This window comes from Neophocaena asiaeorientalis, unplaced genomic scaffold, assembly GCF_003031525.2.
Source record: "Neophocaena asiaeorientalis asiaeorientalis breed wild unplaced genomic scaffold, Neophocaena_asiaeorientalis_V1.1 scaffold371, whole genome shotgun sequence".
Lineage (NCBI taxonomy): Eukaryota > Metazoa > Chordata > Mammalia > Artiodactyla > Phocoenidae > Neophocaena > Neophocaena asiaeorientalis.
The window spans coordinates 1,105,730-1,120,034 of NW_020172369.1; the positions used below are offsets into that span (position 1 = coordinate 1,105,730).

The 14,305-nt window shown below is 33.9% G+C and overlaps 1 protein-coding gene across 3 annotated transcripts in view; it reads right to left on the minus strand.

The window, feature by feature from the left end:
- The window catches only part of LRRCC1 (leucine rich repeat and coiled-coil centrosomal protein 1), a 39,864-nt gene that overhangs the window by 24,203 nt on the left and 1,356 nt on the right, over positions 1-14,305 (minus strand). For 2 of the 3 annotated variants that reach the window (XM_024731615.1, XM_024731632.1), the window contains exons 2-8: positions 12,535-12,740; positions 12,155-12,220; positions 7,675-7,842; positions 5,521-5,696; positions 5,358-5,420; positions 769-965; positions 347-494 (exon numbers count right to left, since the gene is read on the minus strand). In XM_024731615.1, coding sequence (XP_024587383.1) covers positions 347-494; positions 769-965; positions 5,358-5,420; positions 5,521-5,696; positions 7,675-7,842; positions 12,155-12,220; positions 12,535-12,740 — 1,024 coding nt within the window. The remainder of the gene's footprint in view (positions 1-346; positions 495-768; positions 966-5,357; positions 5,421-5,520; positions 5,697-7,674; positions 7,843-12,154; positions 12,221-12,534; positions 12,741-14,305) is intronic. The other variant, XM_024731623.1, reaches the window with a different exon arrangement.

Below are 14,305 nucleotides of genomic sequence, written 5' to 3' on the forward strand. Positions count from 1 at the left end.
TGGAGGGGTGGGATAGGGAGGGTGGGAGGGAGGGAGACACAAGAGGGAAGACATATGGGAACATATGTATATGTATAACTTACTCACTTTGTTATAAAGCAGAAATTAACACACCATTGTAAAGCAATTATACCCCAATAAAGATGTTAAAAAAAAATTACAAAAATAGTGACATTACACAAAATCTGGAAATCAGGAAGGGGAAAATAACCCAACCGTAACCCCCAATAAAATTACACAAAATATTTTTCTGCTCATAAAAACATGCATAGTTTTTCTGGGACTAACTTCGAATTTAAAAATAAGATTATTCATATCCAATTTTTCTTAATCTCTTAAATCATACCCGGTAAGTGGCATTTTCTGAGCTACCGTTGTTTACTTTAATTATTTCAGTCTTCTGCTTTTCTGATTCTTCTAATATATTATTGTTCACTAAAGATGATCTTACGTGTAATTCTTTAAAGAAAGGTGGTTTCATTTTACGATTACAACTGCAAAGAAAAAACCACAAAAAATAACTCAAAGAAACGTATAATACTTATTAGTATTTTTCACAACTTAGATAATGACAATCCAGCATAAAGAGAGCCTTTTATATAAATTTATATGAAAGTACCGACTAAATTTGAGGCTGCAAGGCTGAAAAGTCAAATCTTTTGACATTAGAATAGTAAAAAAATATGACCATGAGATAGCTTTAAGAAAGAAGCCAGCAATAGTAACTTCTGTGTGCCTTGTCTGAATTCCTAGAACTAAAAGAAGTACCTTATAAAAGCATTGTTGTTTTTACTGTGGTGCTTAACAGTTTGAATAGTTTTGGAATAATATGGGATTTTTGATCTTCGAGGAATTTTTCTATTGCATTCTTTTCTGTTTCCATAGTCACTTTCAGAAGTCACATCTGTGTCTCTTTTTGGTCTGAGATCTTTCTCAGGAACATTATCTATTAAAGAATTAGAAGTCTAGAATAAAAAAGACAAAGTTTTTTAAAAGTTCAATTCGGTATAAAAGAACATAATTTGACATTTTCTAAAATGTTACAACTTTTTACAAGATTAAAGATTTATAAACTAGGTATGTTTGGAATTAAAGAGAAAGGATTCAACTTCTGGTATGGACAAGTAAGCTCCTATGAGGTTGACGCTCTCAAGATAACAATTACAAACTGGGGAAAAATACAAACAAAACAACAACAAACAAACACTACTTGGAATCCTGGAAAGTGAACAAAAGTAGTTTTATTCTAGAGGAGAGTTGATACCTGGAAATATGACCAGAATGGATTGTTTCTGCTTTATGGCTTTTATCCTAAGAAAACAGCACAATTGGCACTACGTAGGGTGTCTTAAAACTCAGGTGGGAAACCCACAAACTTTTGGGTCTGAAGAATCTGAGGATAGTATGGAACAGACTGCAAGAAGCCCAGCAAAGGATAAAAAAAAGCAGCAGTTAGTCAAAGCAAGTTAAATGCTTGCTATAACAAAACTATTAACACTCTTTGGAGGCCTATAGCAGCATCTCGATTCTTCACAAAGTAACATTCACACTGTCCAGGACAAAATCCAAAATTACTCACAGTAGGAAGAACCAGGAATATATAACCTATTCTCAAGAGAAATGACAATCAGTGGAGACCTGAGAGGACCTAAATGTTCAAATAAGCAGAGAAGAACTTTACAACAGTGATCATAAGTATGCTCAATGATATAAAAAGTGCTTATCATGAATGAAAAGGAAATTCAGTAGAGAAGTAAAAATTATTTTAAAAAATGGAAATTTTACAACTGAAAAATACAATGTCTAAAGTAAAAATTGACTGGCTCGACTAATACAGAATGAGGTGATAAAAGAAAGAATATGTAAACCTGAAAAGAGTTCAGTGGACTTATTCAATATGAAGAATACAGAGAAAAAAAGTTGATAAAACCGACAGAGCATCAGGGGATTGTGGGACACATCGAAAGGTCTAAATGGAATTTGAAAAAAGAGGAAAGAGAATGGGACAGAGAAATATTTGAAGCAATGATGTCCCAAAATTCCGAAATTGAGTAAAAACATAAATTTACATTGCATAATGATAAAAGAATCAGTTAAATAGGAAGTAAAAGTAGTCATAAATGTGTATGTGCTTAGTAAGAGAGCTTTAAAATATGACAAGCAAATGTTGAGAGAATTAAAGGAAGAAATAGACAAATCCACAATCATAGTTGAAGAATCTAACATCTCACATGCAACTGATAGAACTAGACAATAAAAATCAGTAAAATTAAAACTGCTGCTTATTAAAAGACCCTTAAGGAAATGAATATGCAACCCACAGATTGGGAGAAAATATATTTGACAAAACATTAGTATTCAAGATATAAAATGAATTCCTATAACTCAGTAATAGACTAATCACTCAATAAAAATGTGGGCAAAATTTTTGAACACTGCACAAAAGATTCAATAAGTACATGCAAAAGTGCTTAACATCACTGATCATTAGTGAAATGCAAATTAAAGTCACAATGAATACCAGTATACACCGACTAGAATGGCTAAAATAAAATCAATGCTAACACCAAACATTGGTGAGGATATGGAACGACTGGAACAGTCAGTTTACATTGTTGGTGGGAATAAAATGGAACAATCACCTTGGGAAAGCTCTGGCAGTTTCTTATATAACTAAACAAACACCTACCCTATAGTCTAGAAATTCTAGTTCTAGCTATTTACTGAAGAGAAATGAAGACCTAAGTTCACAAAAAGACTTGTACTATAATGTTCATAGCAGTTTTATCCACAAACCTGGAAAGAACCCAGTGGTATATCAATAGGGATAATGGAAAAATAAACTGTGGTATACTCATACAACGGAATACCACGCAGCAATAAAAACAAACTACTGATACACATAATAATGGACTGATTTCAAGGTTATTCTGAGTGAAAGAGGCCTTACACAAAAGAGTATATATACTGTATGATTCCATTTATATTAGGTTCTGGAAGGAGTATTAAATAGTCTATAGTCAAAAAAATGAGAAAAGTGATGGTGAGGGTGGGGAGTGCAGTAGAGGAACCCCTGTGAGCAGCAGCACGAGGGAACATTTTAGGACAGTGACGCTCACCTTCATAAACGTTTGGGTAACAGGCCTATGTACTGTCAATTCAGGGAATACACACATCTCTATTTTACATCAAAAGTAAAAAAAAAAAAAGTGAAAGTAAAAAAAACTAAAAAAATACTGAACTATAATGATATGATACGCAGGCTTAAGTATTTAGGGGGAAGTATACTGATACGTGTGATTCACTTTAAAATGTGTCATAAAATAAGATAGTTTGATAAATGAGTAGATGGATAGACCTATGATGAAATAAGTAGAGTAAAATGTTGATGGTGGAATCTAGTTGGTGGGTATCCTGCTAATTCACTAAGAAATTCTCTTAAATTTGCTCTAAGTTTTAAAATGTTCATAATAAAATGGTGGGGGAAAAATGAAAACTTAAAGACAAAACAGCCTTTCACAGACAGAATTCTCAAAATCAGTGTAACAATTATAAGTCCAGTAATTAAGAAGAATAACCATCATTATATTATAGCACATTTTCAGTAACTTTATGACTTCACTTATAATTTAAGTGTATATATCAACTGAAATTCAAATTGTATGTTTACCCTTTATACCAAGTAAGTTAGCAAACAAGAAGTCCTTCTCCTAAACAATTTTATATGCATAGCAACAAATCATCCTTTTTCCTCCAGAGAGCTAGACTCCTATTCTTAGTTATAAAGTAGGAAGAATTATCACTAACTGAATAAGAAGCATGATAGTGGAAAGAATACCAGATTGGATATCAGGACATTTGCGTTTGAAGTTCAACTCTGCCTCACTAAAATAAAGGACTCTTAAGTAAACTGAGTTTCTTTTCTACATAACAAGAACAATGATATACTAATCTCTATCTACTTGATTGAGTTATTGTGAGAATGAAATGAGGATGGCATAAGAGAAGCTGGAAAGTTCACTTCAAATTTAGGTTTTTAAGCTTAAATCTAAGTTCTGACATTGAGAAAGAAGAGTCAGCCATTCTAAGATGGAAGATGAAACCTGAAGAGATGAAGAGCCTAGTACCTCAGTAATATGTTATCAATGATGTCAAAGAATGCATCTGCCAGCATTCTTGCCCCAGTTCTACTACAATCTACCTCTGTGGCCCAAATTGAAATCTCTAGGGATTTTTGGCACACAGAATCCTTTTAGTCTTATTCACGCACCCACCTAAGGTAGACCTCATGTTTATCAAGCATTGCTAATGTTATAGCTAAGACAATAGTTCAGGATTATTAATAACCCATTGAACCATAATCATTCCATAAGCATTTTCCACTACCCACCCCCATTTTGAGAAAAAATTTAAATATTAAAATTCAACTACAAATTTCTAGGTCAAACTGACTTTTGACTAATAGCCTTTCGGGCCTATCCCACAGTCTTTCTCCTCCATGTCCAGGTAGGGGATAAAGGAAAAATCCGTTGCATTCTGGGAGGTGTAGTGTTCAAGGAAACAACTGTCAGTATAGGTCAGAGCAAGAATGCTAGAGAGAAGGTTGGAGACTCAAATAGTAGTAAATTTTAGGAATTACGGATCAACCACATAGTTCAAAATTTCTAAAAACCAGAGAACTAGCAGCAGGGGTAAAAAAGGATTAGTATTTCAAGAAAGCAGAGGTTATTTGGTAAGGGTCTGCTGTAAACAGGAATTGAAGCAGGAATTATATAAAATAACTTGCCATTTAGCTATAGGTTATAGAAGTGGCTTTGACCATGAAACAACTGAAGAGAAAGTAGAGGCCAAAAGTAGCTCACATATCCTCTATGTTAATAAGCACTGAATCCAAAGAGTTCTATTTACTTGAAATAAAAGGTGGGTGGGTGGAAATAATAACAAATAATTCCTTTGTTGCAGAACAACAAAAGAATTACATAATGAAGATTTGAAGGAGGACATTAAGGAAAATGAGTGAAAAAAGTATGTTTTTTCTACCACTACTACTACAATAGAATCCTATTTTAAAGAAAAAAAAATAAACATACACACCAATGCAATAAATATAGACTGTTTCTGGTGGGTCAGCTTTATGCAATTTTATTGCACATTTTTTTACTATTTTTTTTTCCAACAAACACACTGCTTAGAAAAGTAGGAAAAATATTTACTTCATTGAGAAGCTGTAAAATTTGGTCATCTAATTTCTGAAGTTTCATCTCATTCTGAAAATCATTTTCATTATTAACTTTCTCTGGCTCAGAAGGACACACAGATATAAAGGATGTCAAACCAGTATCTGCTGGTGTACTTACAAAGTGATCCAAGGGAGCTACCTCATTGATAGGTGGTGTTACCACTGGCATACCATCAAAGATCTAGGACACAGAAACAAACCAAAATCCTTTAAATTTACATTTATTTATTAATTAAAATTTGAAGATATCTTTTATATTAGGAAAAAAAAACATACTATACCTCATCTTCACTTATATTTAGGGGAGAGTCAGAAGAAACTAAATTATCCAAAAGACCTTCAAAGCACTGTAGGCGTGATGAGTTTATTTCTGCCATATTTACTGGTTCACCAAATATGTTCTTACAATCTAGGATTCTAAGCTGTGGCAAAGTCTGGAGCATAACTGCTCTGTACCCTTGGAAACAAATCATTCAAAATGAAAATTCAAGCATAAAAAGAAAGGTTAATTATTTCTAGAATGAAGTAAAATTATCAGCTACCAGATATATCACCTGAATGATAAAATTAGTCCTGGAATGCAACTAATAAACGTGTAATAAAAAACTACTTAGTTCTTCTACAGTACATAATCATTAAATACAAAACAAACAAAACACTACCCCCCAATCCCTCCCAAACAACCCTCCTGATGAAAGTCAGAAAGTTAAAAAATCATCATTTCTGGATCTATCTTTTATAAAATTGCTGTAAAGCTATAAATGCATGAAACCAGTAGCAATTTATTCCAGACAGAAAACCAAATATAGCTCTTTTTATTTGTAATATGATTAGTATAGATGTAAATCAGGATGATGAGAATAACAATCAGAGAAGCAAGAATTTTGCTAGTGAGGCCATAAGCATTAACAAACTTAAACATTCCTACTTTCTCCTCTTAAATTCTATATAACTAGGATTAAAACAGACAATCTATCAAGTATTTAAGAATATGTTTATTTTCCCTAATTACATATGAGAAGTCTGGCAAATTAACACTAATTTGGTGTTTAGGCTAATAGAAACACTTCAATTTTGATAAATTTTAAAACCAAGTAAAATAAAGTGGTTGGAAGTACAAAAGAAAGAAGTCTGGAAAATTCATGTTAGAAATTTTGAAGAAAGAAAAGTAATTTCAGTAATAATTCTGGGGGGAGGGCAACTGTGTTCAGAGAAATACCTCATCTAGGAAAGAAAATGAAAAACAAAGGTTCAAACTATAGGAACTAGAGGTTCTTGAGATGAGATTATTAGGAAAAAAATCCAACTTGTGGGTCAGTAAATTAAAGTTGTCTTAGGAATAAGGTTTTTTTCCCAAGAAAAGGGTTTCCCCCCAAAATGGAAATCTGCTCTGATTTTTAGGGAGACTCTATTATTATATGGGCTTAGGAAAATAGTTGATCTCAAATCTAATATATTCTTCTGCAAAGTAAAATTATCAAAATAGGTTTCCATTCTGGGAAAAGCCTTCTCATAGCTGCATATTAATGACAACACAGCCTCTGCAGCCAACTTCTACCCAAACACATCTTTAGAATGTATATTCATATCCTACGTTTGTATCTTATTGTTGGGTTAAGCACTTTGAGATAAGTGAGTTCTAGAAATGGCAGTCTGGTCTGCTTTATCTTTGCCAACCTCAATGATTTTGAATTAGGTCAAATGGCATTTCAGCAGCATCTTCTATATATCTTGTATCTTAATAAATCTAAGCTCATATTAAGTTTAAGCTTTCTTCTTAAAAAAGTCATTTACTTGTTAATAATTTAACACATTCACATGGTGTAAAATTCAAAAGGTATTCAGTAAAAAGTTTTCCTAACATTTCCTGATTCCCAGATGCCCTTTTCTCATTTCCTGATCCCTACCTACCTAATACTGAAGTTAGCCACTATTATCAGATTTTTGTGTATCCTTCTAGGTATTTTATATATATATACTCAGCAAACACACACACACACACGTTATCCTTTGCACACAAATGGGAGCGTATTATACACAATGTTTCGCAACTTGCTTTTCTTTCTCTTAACAGTAGTATATCTTGGAGATAACTGCTTATCAGTAGCTAAAGAGATTCTATATTCTTTTTTATGGCTGCTTAGTATTATACTATAAGAATATATCATAAGCACAATTTAATTTTGAGGCATTCACTTATCAAATATAAAACTGTCTAAAGAGAATTACGTATCTCTTCAGTTTGTGTTCCTCTTTTAACAGCAATTTAGTTTGTCTTAATAAAATAATTTATTTGCAATTATACTTTTCCAAATACATAATAAAAAGTTGCAAAGCTTAAGACAAATTCAAGGAGGTCATAAATACAAGTTGCAGGAAATAAAGGAGCTCTGAAAATCAACTGTTACAAAAGGTATTAAATTAATCGATCATACCTGGCAAATGACAGACAGGATTATCTTCTCCATTTTTCTCCAAAATAAGATTAGTCAAGAAGCGCAATCCTACCGTACACTGAAGTAGGTGATGGATACTATCTATACAATTACTATGTAGGTCAATATATCTAAGTTTATGTTTAATTCCATGAAGGGGCATCAAACCTGCAACAGGAAAAAAAATGTTTTTGATGTCACAACAGTAACTTTTCTAACAGCTAACTAAAAATAATTTTTATATAGGTTGTATTTCAAGAGGCAAAGGAGTAGCATTAATAAGATCCTTCTGTAAACAGCTATATCTAATGAACAGGTTATCAGCAAAGTCAATTGTTGTTTTGAAGAAACAAAGGTTTGGCATCTCTTTGAGCCTCAGCCCAGGCGTACCTGGGCTCTGTTTAAACAAAACAAATGGACCTCCCCAGGCCCATGTACTTTTATGAGAATAAGAATAAAGCAATGGCTTCAGGCTCTCAATCAACACATTATTTTTAATTAGGAGACATAAGCTAACACTCCAGTTTCATTGGTTTGAGCATAAAATAAATATAAATAGCACCCATTTGATTTAGCTCCCTGATAACATTTCTTGCATGAGATTATCTAGAGCATGGTAATGTTAGAAACTAGGTTTGTAGCAGAGGCTACTGGTTCCTGGCACATCTCCCTGGACAGCCTGACTTCAGCTGCAGCTGTGGTGGACAGGGGCCATGCCTCAGAATTTTCTTTAAAATGGAGCTTGTTGAGCAAGAGTTTAGCTCAGAAATGTGAAGTAGTTAACACCTCCAGGAACCCCTCAACAAAAGGAGAATCACCCATGGCTGAATGCCCTAGCCTTCCTTCTTTTGGAAGGACCATTCTGAGATGCACTCTACACTGTTCCAATGAAGGTCTTATTTTTCAATTTTGCCTAGTTTAGTACTCTCCATGTATAAATTCAACTTTACTCACCTTCCCCCCACCCCTTGAATTTCTTCAACCTGACTGGAATACTCTTCTCTCCTCAATGATCTTTATCATATCTGGCTAACTTCTAGTCATCTTTTTTACAGGGTTGCCTCATTTTCTTCATAGTCCTCGTCACTAACTTCTGTTCATCTGTCACACCCTCAGAAAAGTCTTTGACCACTCACTACAGGATCAGATTTCCTGTCAAGCATTCTTATGAGTACTCAGCATTTCTTCTTAACTTACTACCACATTTCTAAGTTCCTGTTCCATGTTACTGGTTCTTTCTCTTATATTGCAACTTCATGTCCCTTTTATGTTTTGATTTTAAAGTGCCCCAGGGCGCATTCCTGGTCGCCCCCTCCTCTATTCATACACTCTCCAGAATCTCCTATAGTGTCAGAGCAACAAACAGCACTGATGTGCCAAATCTACAACACCAACCCTGATGCCCTACCCCCAAACCGCAGGTCATACACATACACACACACTTATCTAATAGGGCTCTCGAATTTAAGATAGGATCCTTCATTCTTACCCCTTCATCTCTAAACCTGTTCCTCCTCCAATCTTCCCCATGTCAGGAAATAGTACCATCAACCACCTGTTACTACAAAGATAACTCTTAATTATCTTTGATTCCTTTTCCCTTCATCTCCTCATCTCAATCCATCAGCAAGTTCTATGAACTCCACATGCAAAACATAACGTATTTACTCCTCTACATTGTTTCCATCCTAGTTCAAGTCTCCATCATCTCTCATCCAGACCACGGGAAGAGCTTCTTGTCACCTGACTTTCACCCCGTCCTACTGAAGTCCATTCTTCACCCACTCAGCAGCCAAAGTGATCCTTTAAACAGATGTATTGAGTCATTTACTTGTTTAAAGCCTTCCAATGGTTTCCTATTGTACTTAGAATAATATGCAAACTTTTTACCCTGCTTATGAAGCTGTATGACTTTTGCCTGTTTTGTTATCTCTTTTCTTAGCACATTAATCCCTCATTTGCTATGCTCTAGCCACAGTAGCCTTCTTACTGCCTTTATCATGGCAAGCTTGATCACGCCTTAGTGTTTTTGTATGTTCTTAATCGTATGAACTGTCATTATTTACTTACTGAAGTGTTTCTGAACATATAAAATATTATCATTCTAAGGATTATCTATTAGAACTTATAGGGTTGCAGAAAATATATACAGTAGAGTTTGATGTGCTTTAACAAACATATACGGTTATGTAACCCCTACAATGGAGACACAGAACATTTTCATCACCCAAATCACTGTGTTCCTATGTAAATCAATCTTCTCTCCTCATCTTCAACCCCTGGTAACTAATGATCTCATTCTGCCCCTGTATCTTTGGTTTTGTCAGAATATCATATACATGGAATCATACAGCGTAATCTTTTGTGTCTGGCTCCTTTCACTTAGTATAATTATTTTTAGATTTATCTATGTTGCTGCATATATCAATAGTTCATTCCTTTTTATTGCCAAGTAGTGTTCCATCCTGTGGATGTATCACAATTTGTTTATCCATTTACCAGGTGATAGATAAATGGGTGGTTTCTAGTTTTTGGAGATTATGAATAATCATATAAACATGATTATATTAAAAAGTAATATAATCATATTAACATTCATGTACAGGTCTTTGATTAGACATGTTTCATTTTTCTTATGTAAACAACTAGAAGTAGAAATGCACGATTATACGCTAAGTATTTGTTTAACATTATAAGAAACCTTCAAACTGTTTTCCAAAGTAGTTTTACCATTTTGAATTCTACCAGTGATGTATGCAAGTTCTAGTTGCTCCACAATCTCACCGGCGTTTTGTATTTTAAGTTTTTAAAAGTATATCTACTCTAGTAGGTATGAGGTGGATCTCATTATGATTTTAATTTGCATTTCCTTAATTACTAAGGATGCTAAACATTTTTTTAAATCATGGGCTTGTTTGCAACTTGGATATCCTCTTGGGGAAGGGTCTGCTCAAATCTTTTGCTTATTTTTTGGGGTGGTTTGACATGATCTCATTTATTTGTTTTACTTCCCCACTACAATGTAAGCCCTGTGATAAGAACTTTATCTATTTGTTGTTGTTATTTTTTCATCACTATAGAAGTAAATGAATGAACTACATTATCCAAAATTAACATTTTTCAGTTAAGGAAATTGCATCCAAAGAACAATATACTTTGCTCAGCATCACCTAGCAGAGACAGAGCTACAGTTAATACTCAATTCTAATACTTCCACATTTTTGGGGAAAAAGGTTTTTAAAAATTAAAATACTGTTGCTACTTTGGTTAAGGGTAGGGACTAGGTCATTGTATTTTATTCTTTTGTGTACTAAATACCTGGCATAGGGTCGTATTTTTCTAGCAGGAGAGAAGAACAAACAAATGAATAAGACTGTTTCAAATACTGATAAGGATTATGAAGATAATTTGAGAAATTCTGCTAGTTCTGACAGATAATTTTAAGAATTATCATAAAACTCCGTTCATTTTATCAGTGTATCACTTTAATCAATTAAAAGGTTAACAAGTTTTAACCTTCTTATATATGGTAAAGTCAAAAAGAAAATAAAAAAAAAATCCTGGGACTTCCCTGGTGGTCCAGTGGTAAACAGTCCACCTTCCAATGCAGGGGATGAGGGTTTGATCCCTGGTCAGGGAACTAAGATCTCACATGCTGCAGGGCAACTAAGCCTGCGTGCCACAACTATTGAGCTCGCGCGCCTCAACTAGAGAGCCCGCATGCCACAAACTGCAGAGCCCATGCGCTCTGGAACCCACGTGCCACAACTATGGAGCCCACGTGCCACAGCTAGAGAAGAAAAACCTGCATGCCACAGGTAGAGAGAAGCCCACACACCACAATAAAAGATCCTGCATGCCTCAACTAAGACCTGACACAGCCAAAAAAATAAATTAAATAAATAAATAATAATAAATCTGAAAGAAAAAAAACCTTGATTGTTAATTTGCTATAGCCTTTGGAATGCTATATACCTACACTGTCCAATATGGTAGTACTAGCCACATGTGGCTTTTTAAATTTAAATAAAAATTTAATTAAAATTAAATAAAATTACAAATTCAGTTCCTCAGTGTACTAGCCACATTTCAAGTGCTCAAAGGCCATATCTGTCTACTGATTGCCATACCAGACAGCACAGATACAGGATATTTTCATCATTGTAAAAAGTTCTGCTGGAACTCTCTCTCTCTACATAATAGTATATTAATTATCTAAGATTAAAACATTATTCTCCCAAAGTAGGTTCTTTCTAACCAAGCTTTTTCTGTTACTGATTACTCTGGTTTTTATTCCTAGTTTTTTATTCAGCTGTAGCTTTAGCACCAACAAAAAACAAATATGACTGAGAAACAGCCTCTAGATAAGATTTTTGGTCAAAAATTGGATTATTCAGTTCTTTAACATGCATAGCTCAGTCTAACTCATTATACATGGCAAATACTCAGCATTATAGAAAACATAAGCATATCAACTTACCACTAAGATCATTTATGTGGTTATAAGATAAATTCAGTCTAGTCAGATTAGTTAGTGCTTTAAGTCCTAAAACAAAATAAAGCCATTATAAGATTCAAATAATCAATTAATTAGAGTTATATAGTATTACAATACTATTTCAGACTGCTCTGAAGCAAATCTACAGTCTGATAACAGTGAAATCAATTCTGTTGGTATTTTACAAAATATATATTTTTAAAATTGATAACTTTTCTAGAAGAAAACTTTTTATGTAGAGTTTTAGGGTCAGTTTTGAAAAGTTTATGATAATACTTATCCCACTCTTTTGGGAAGAAGATGAAAAATGGACTTAAATCAGCTCCCTTATGCAAAGTATTAGATGAAAATCACTTACAAACCTTCTATTCTTGTGATCAAATTGCAGGACAAGTTTAAAGTACGTAGTTTTGTCAGTGTGTTTAGCCCTTCAATTTGACTTATTTGATTAGATGACAGATCTAGATGTTGTAAATTCCAAATGTGATCAATGGCTTTGATCTTCGAGATGTTATTGCAATGAAGATTGATGGCACGAAGGGCTGAATCTAAAGATAACTCTGATATGCTACAAAGGAAAATATATATTATCAAAAACAAGTAAAAAATGGATTTAAAAATCATGACCAAATAACTAAAATTAACCAAACAGCATGTAGATAGTAAGTATGTACTCTATTCATTCTATAATAAAATCCTTCCTACTTGTGGTAGCCTTGAAATGTCTCATAAGGTACAGTGCTTCTTACAACTAACCAGTATTTTGGACCATTATCAAGAGAGGCAAGGGACACCGGGCATTTCTAGCTTTTATATGCAAACAAAGTCATCAGCACTGAGTGAAAGCAGTTATTTGTAAAGTCAGTTCCTGGAATCATAACACCCCAAGTTCAAATCTGCACTCTACCACTTTTGCTGTGTTACTTGAGTAAATGAATTAACCTCTCTAAACCTGTTTCCTCTGTCCATTTAATCCTCACAACAACTCCAAGCAGTAGGTATCTAAGGATGCCATGGTTTACAGAAATTAAATAACTTGTCCAAATTCTTGTAGCTATTACCAAATTGAGCCAGTATAAATACAGATCTGGCACTGGAGTTTACAATCTTATTCTCTTCACTGTCTGCTATGTCTGTTTAACCCAGAATGTAGTTGATTTCAAAATAAACCGTTAGTTATTGCTATTCGTAGTGAAACAGTCCCTGTCCTCCCTTGCTGGAATTTGGAAAGCGTCTCCTCTAAATGGAACTCATCTCTTCATTCTGTCAATTACTGCTATTTTTAACTGGAACCTCTTCTGAAGATAGGAGTTCCAGGAATATAAACTACAGTGCACATGATTCAGAGATGCTTGAACTGGGACACACAATGTCATTGGCATCTGTTCTATAGCAGCTATAGTAAAGCTGTAGGAAATCTAGTAGCAGGAAAATGAGAAGTTTACCAGTCAGGGAGTAAAGGGAAAACAAGGAATTCAAGTTTGCTTCCAAATTTGCATTAAGAATCTCAAATTTAAAATTAAAACACGAAAAGTATGAATAAGTCACAAGGTCATTCAACTTATCCTTTAGTCTTCAGACTGAAGCACATAAGAACCCCTGGCAGAAAAAGATAAAGCATTTCTAAATTTCAAACTGGCAATCTCTAAATGTGACTGTTTCAAATATTTTCCAATTATCTTGCTTCTGTCATTTACTGAGCTATTATTTAATGCCAGACCTTATGCTATTAACACATGCTCTTAATGATAGCCATCTAGTTTCTGAAGCATTTCAGTTTCTGGAAATTAGTATTGTGCATATAATGTAGTATAGCCGAAAAAGCAGACAGTGAAATTAGATAGAAATGGTTTTGAATTCAAACTTAATCCACCAGCTGCATGTTGGGAAAGTTATAAAGATCCTCTGAATCTCAGATCTGTCCCTCGTAAAATTACTACCTTGCAGAATTGTTGTGAGGATTTGTGATAATATATGTAACATGCACACATAAATGGCATTCGGTAAATGGCAGCTATTATTAAATATAAATATAAATATTCTTTTGAAAAACACCTTCCCGGGGCTTTCTGGCAAATTTTAGATCAGGATCCAGAACAAGTTGCTTTAATTATCAGCAAGGTGCACAGAGAG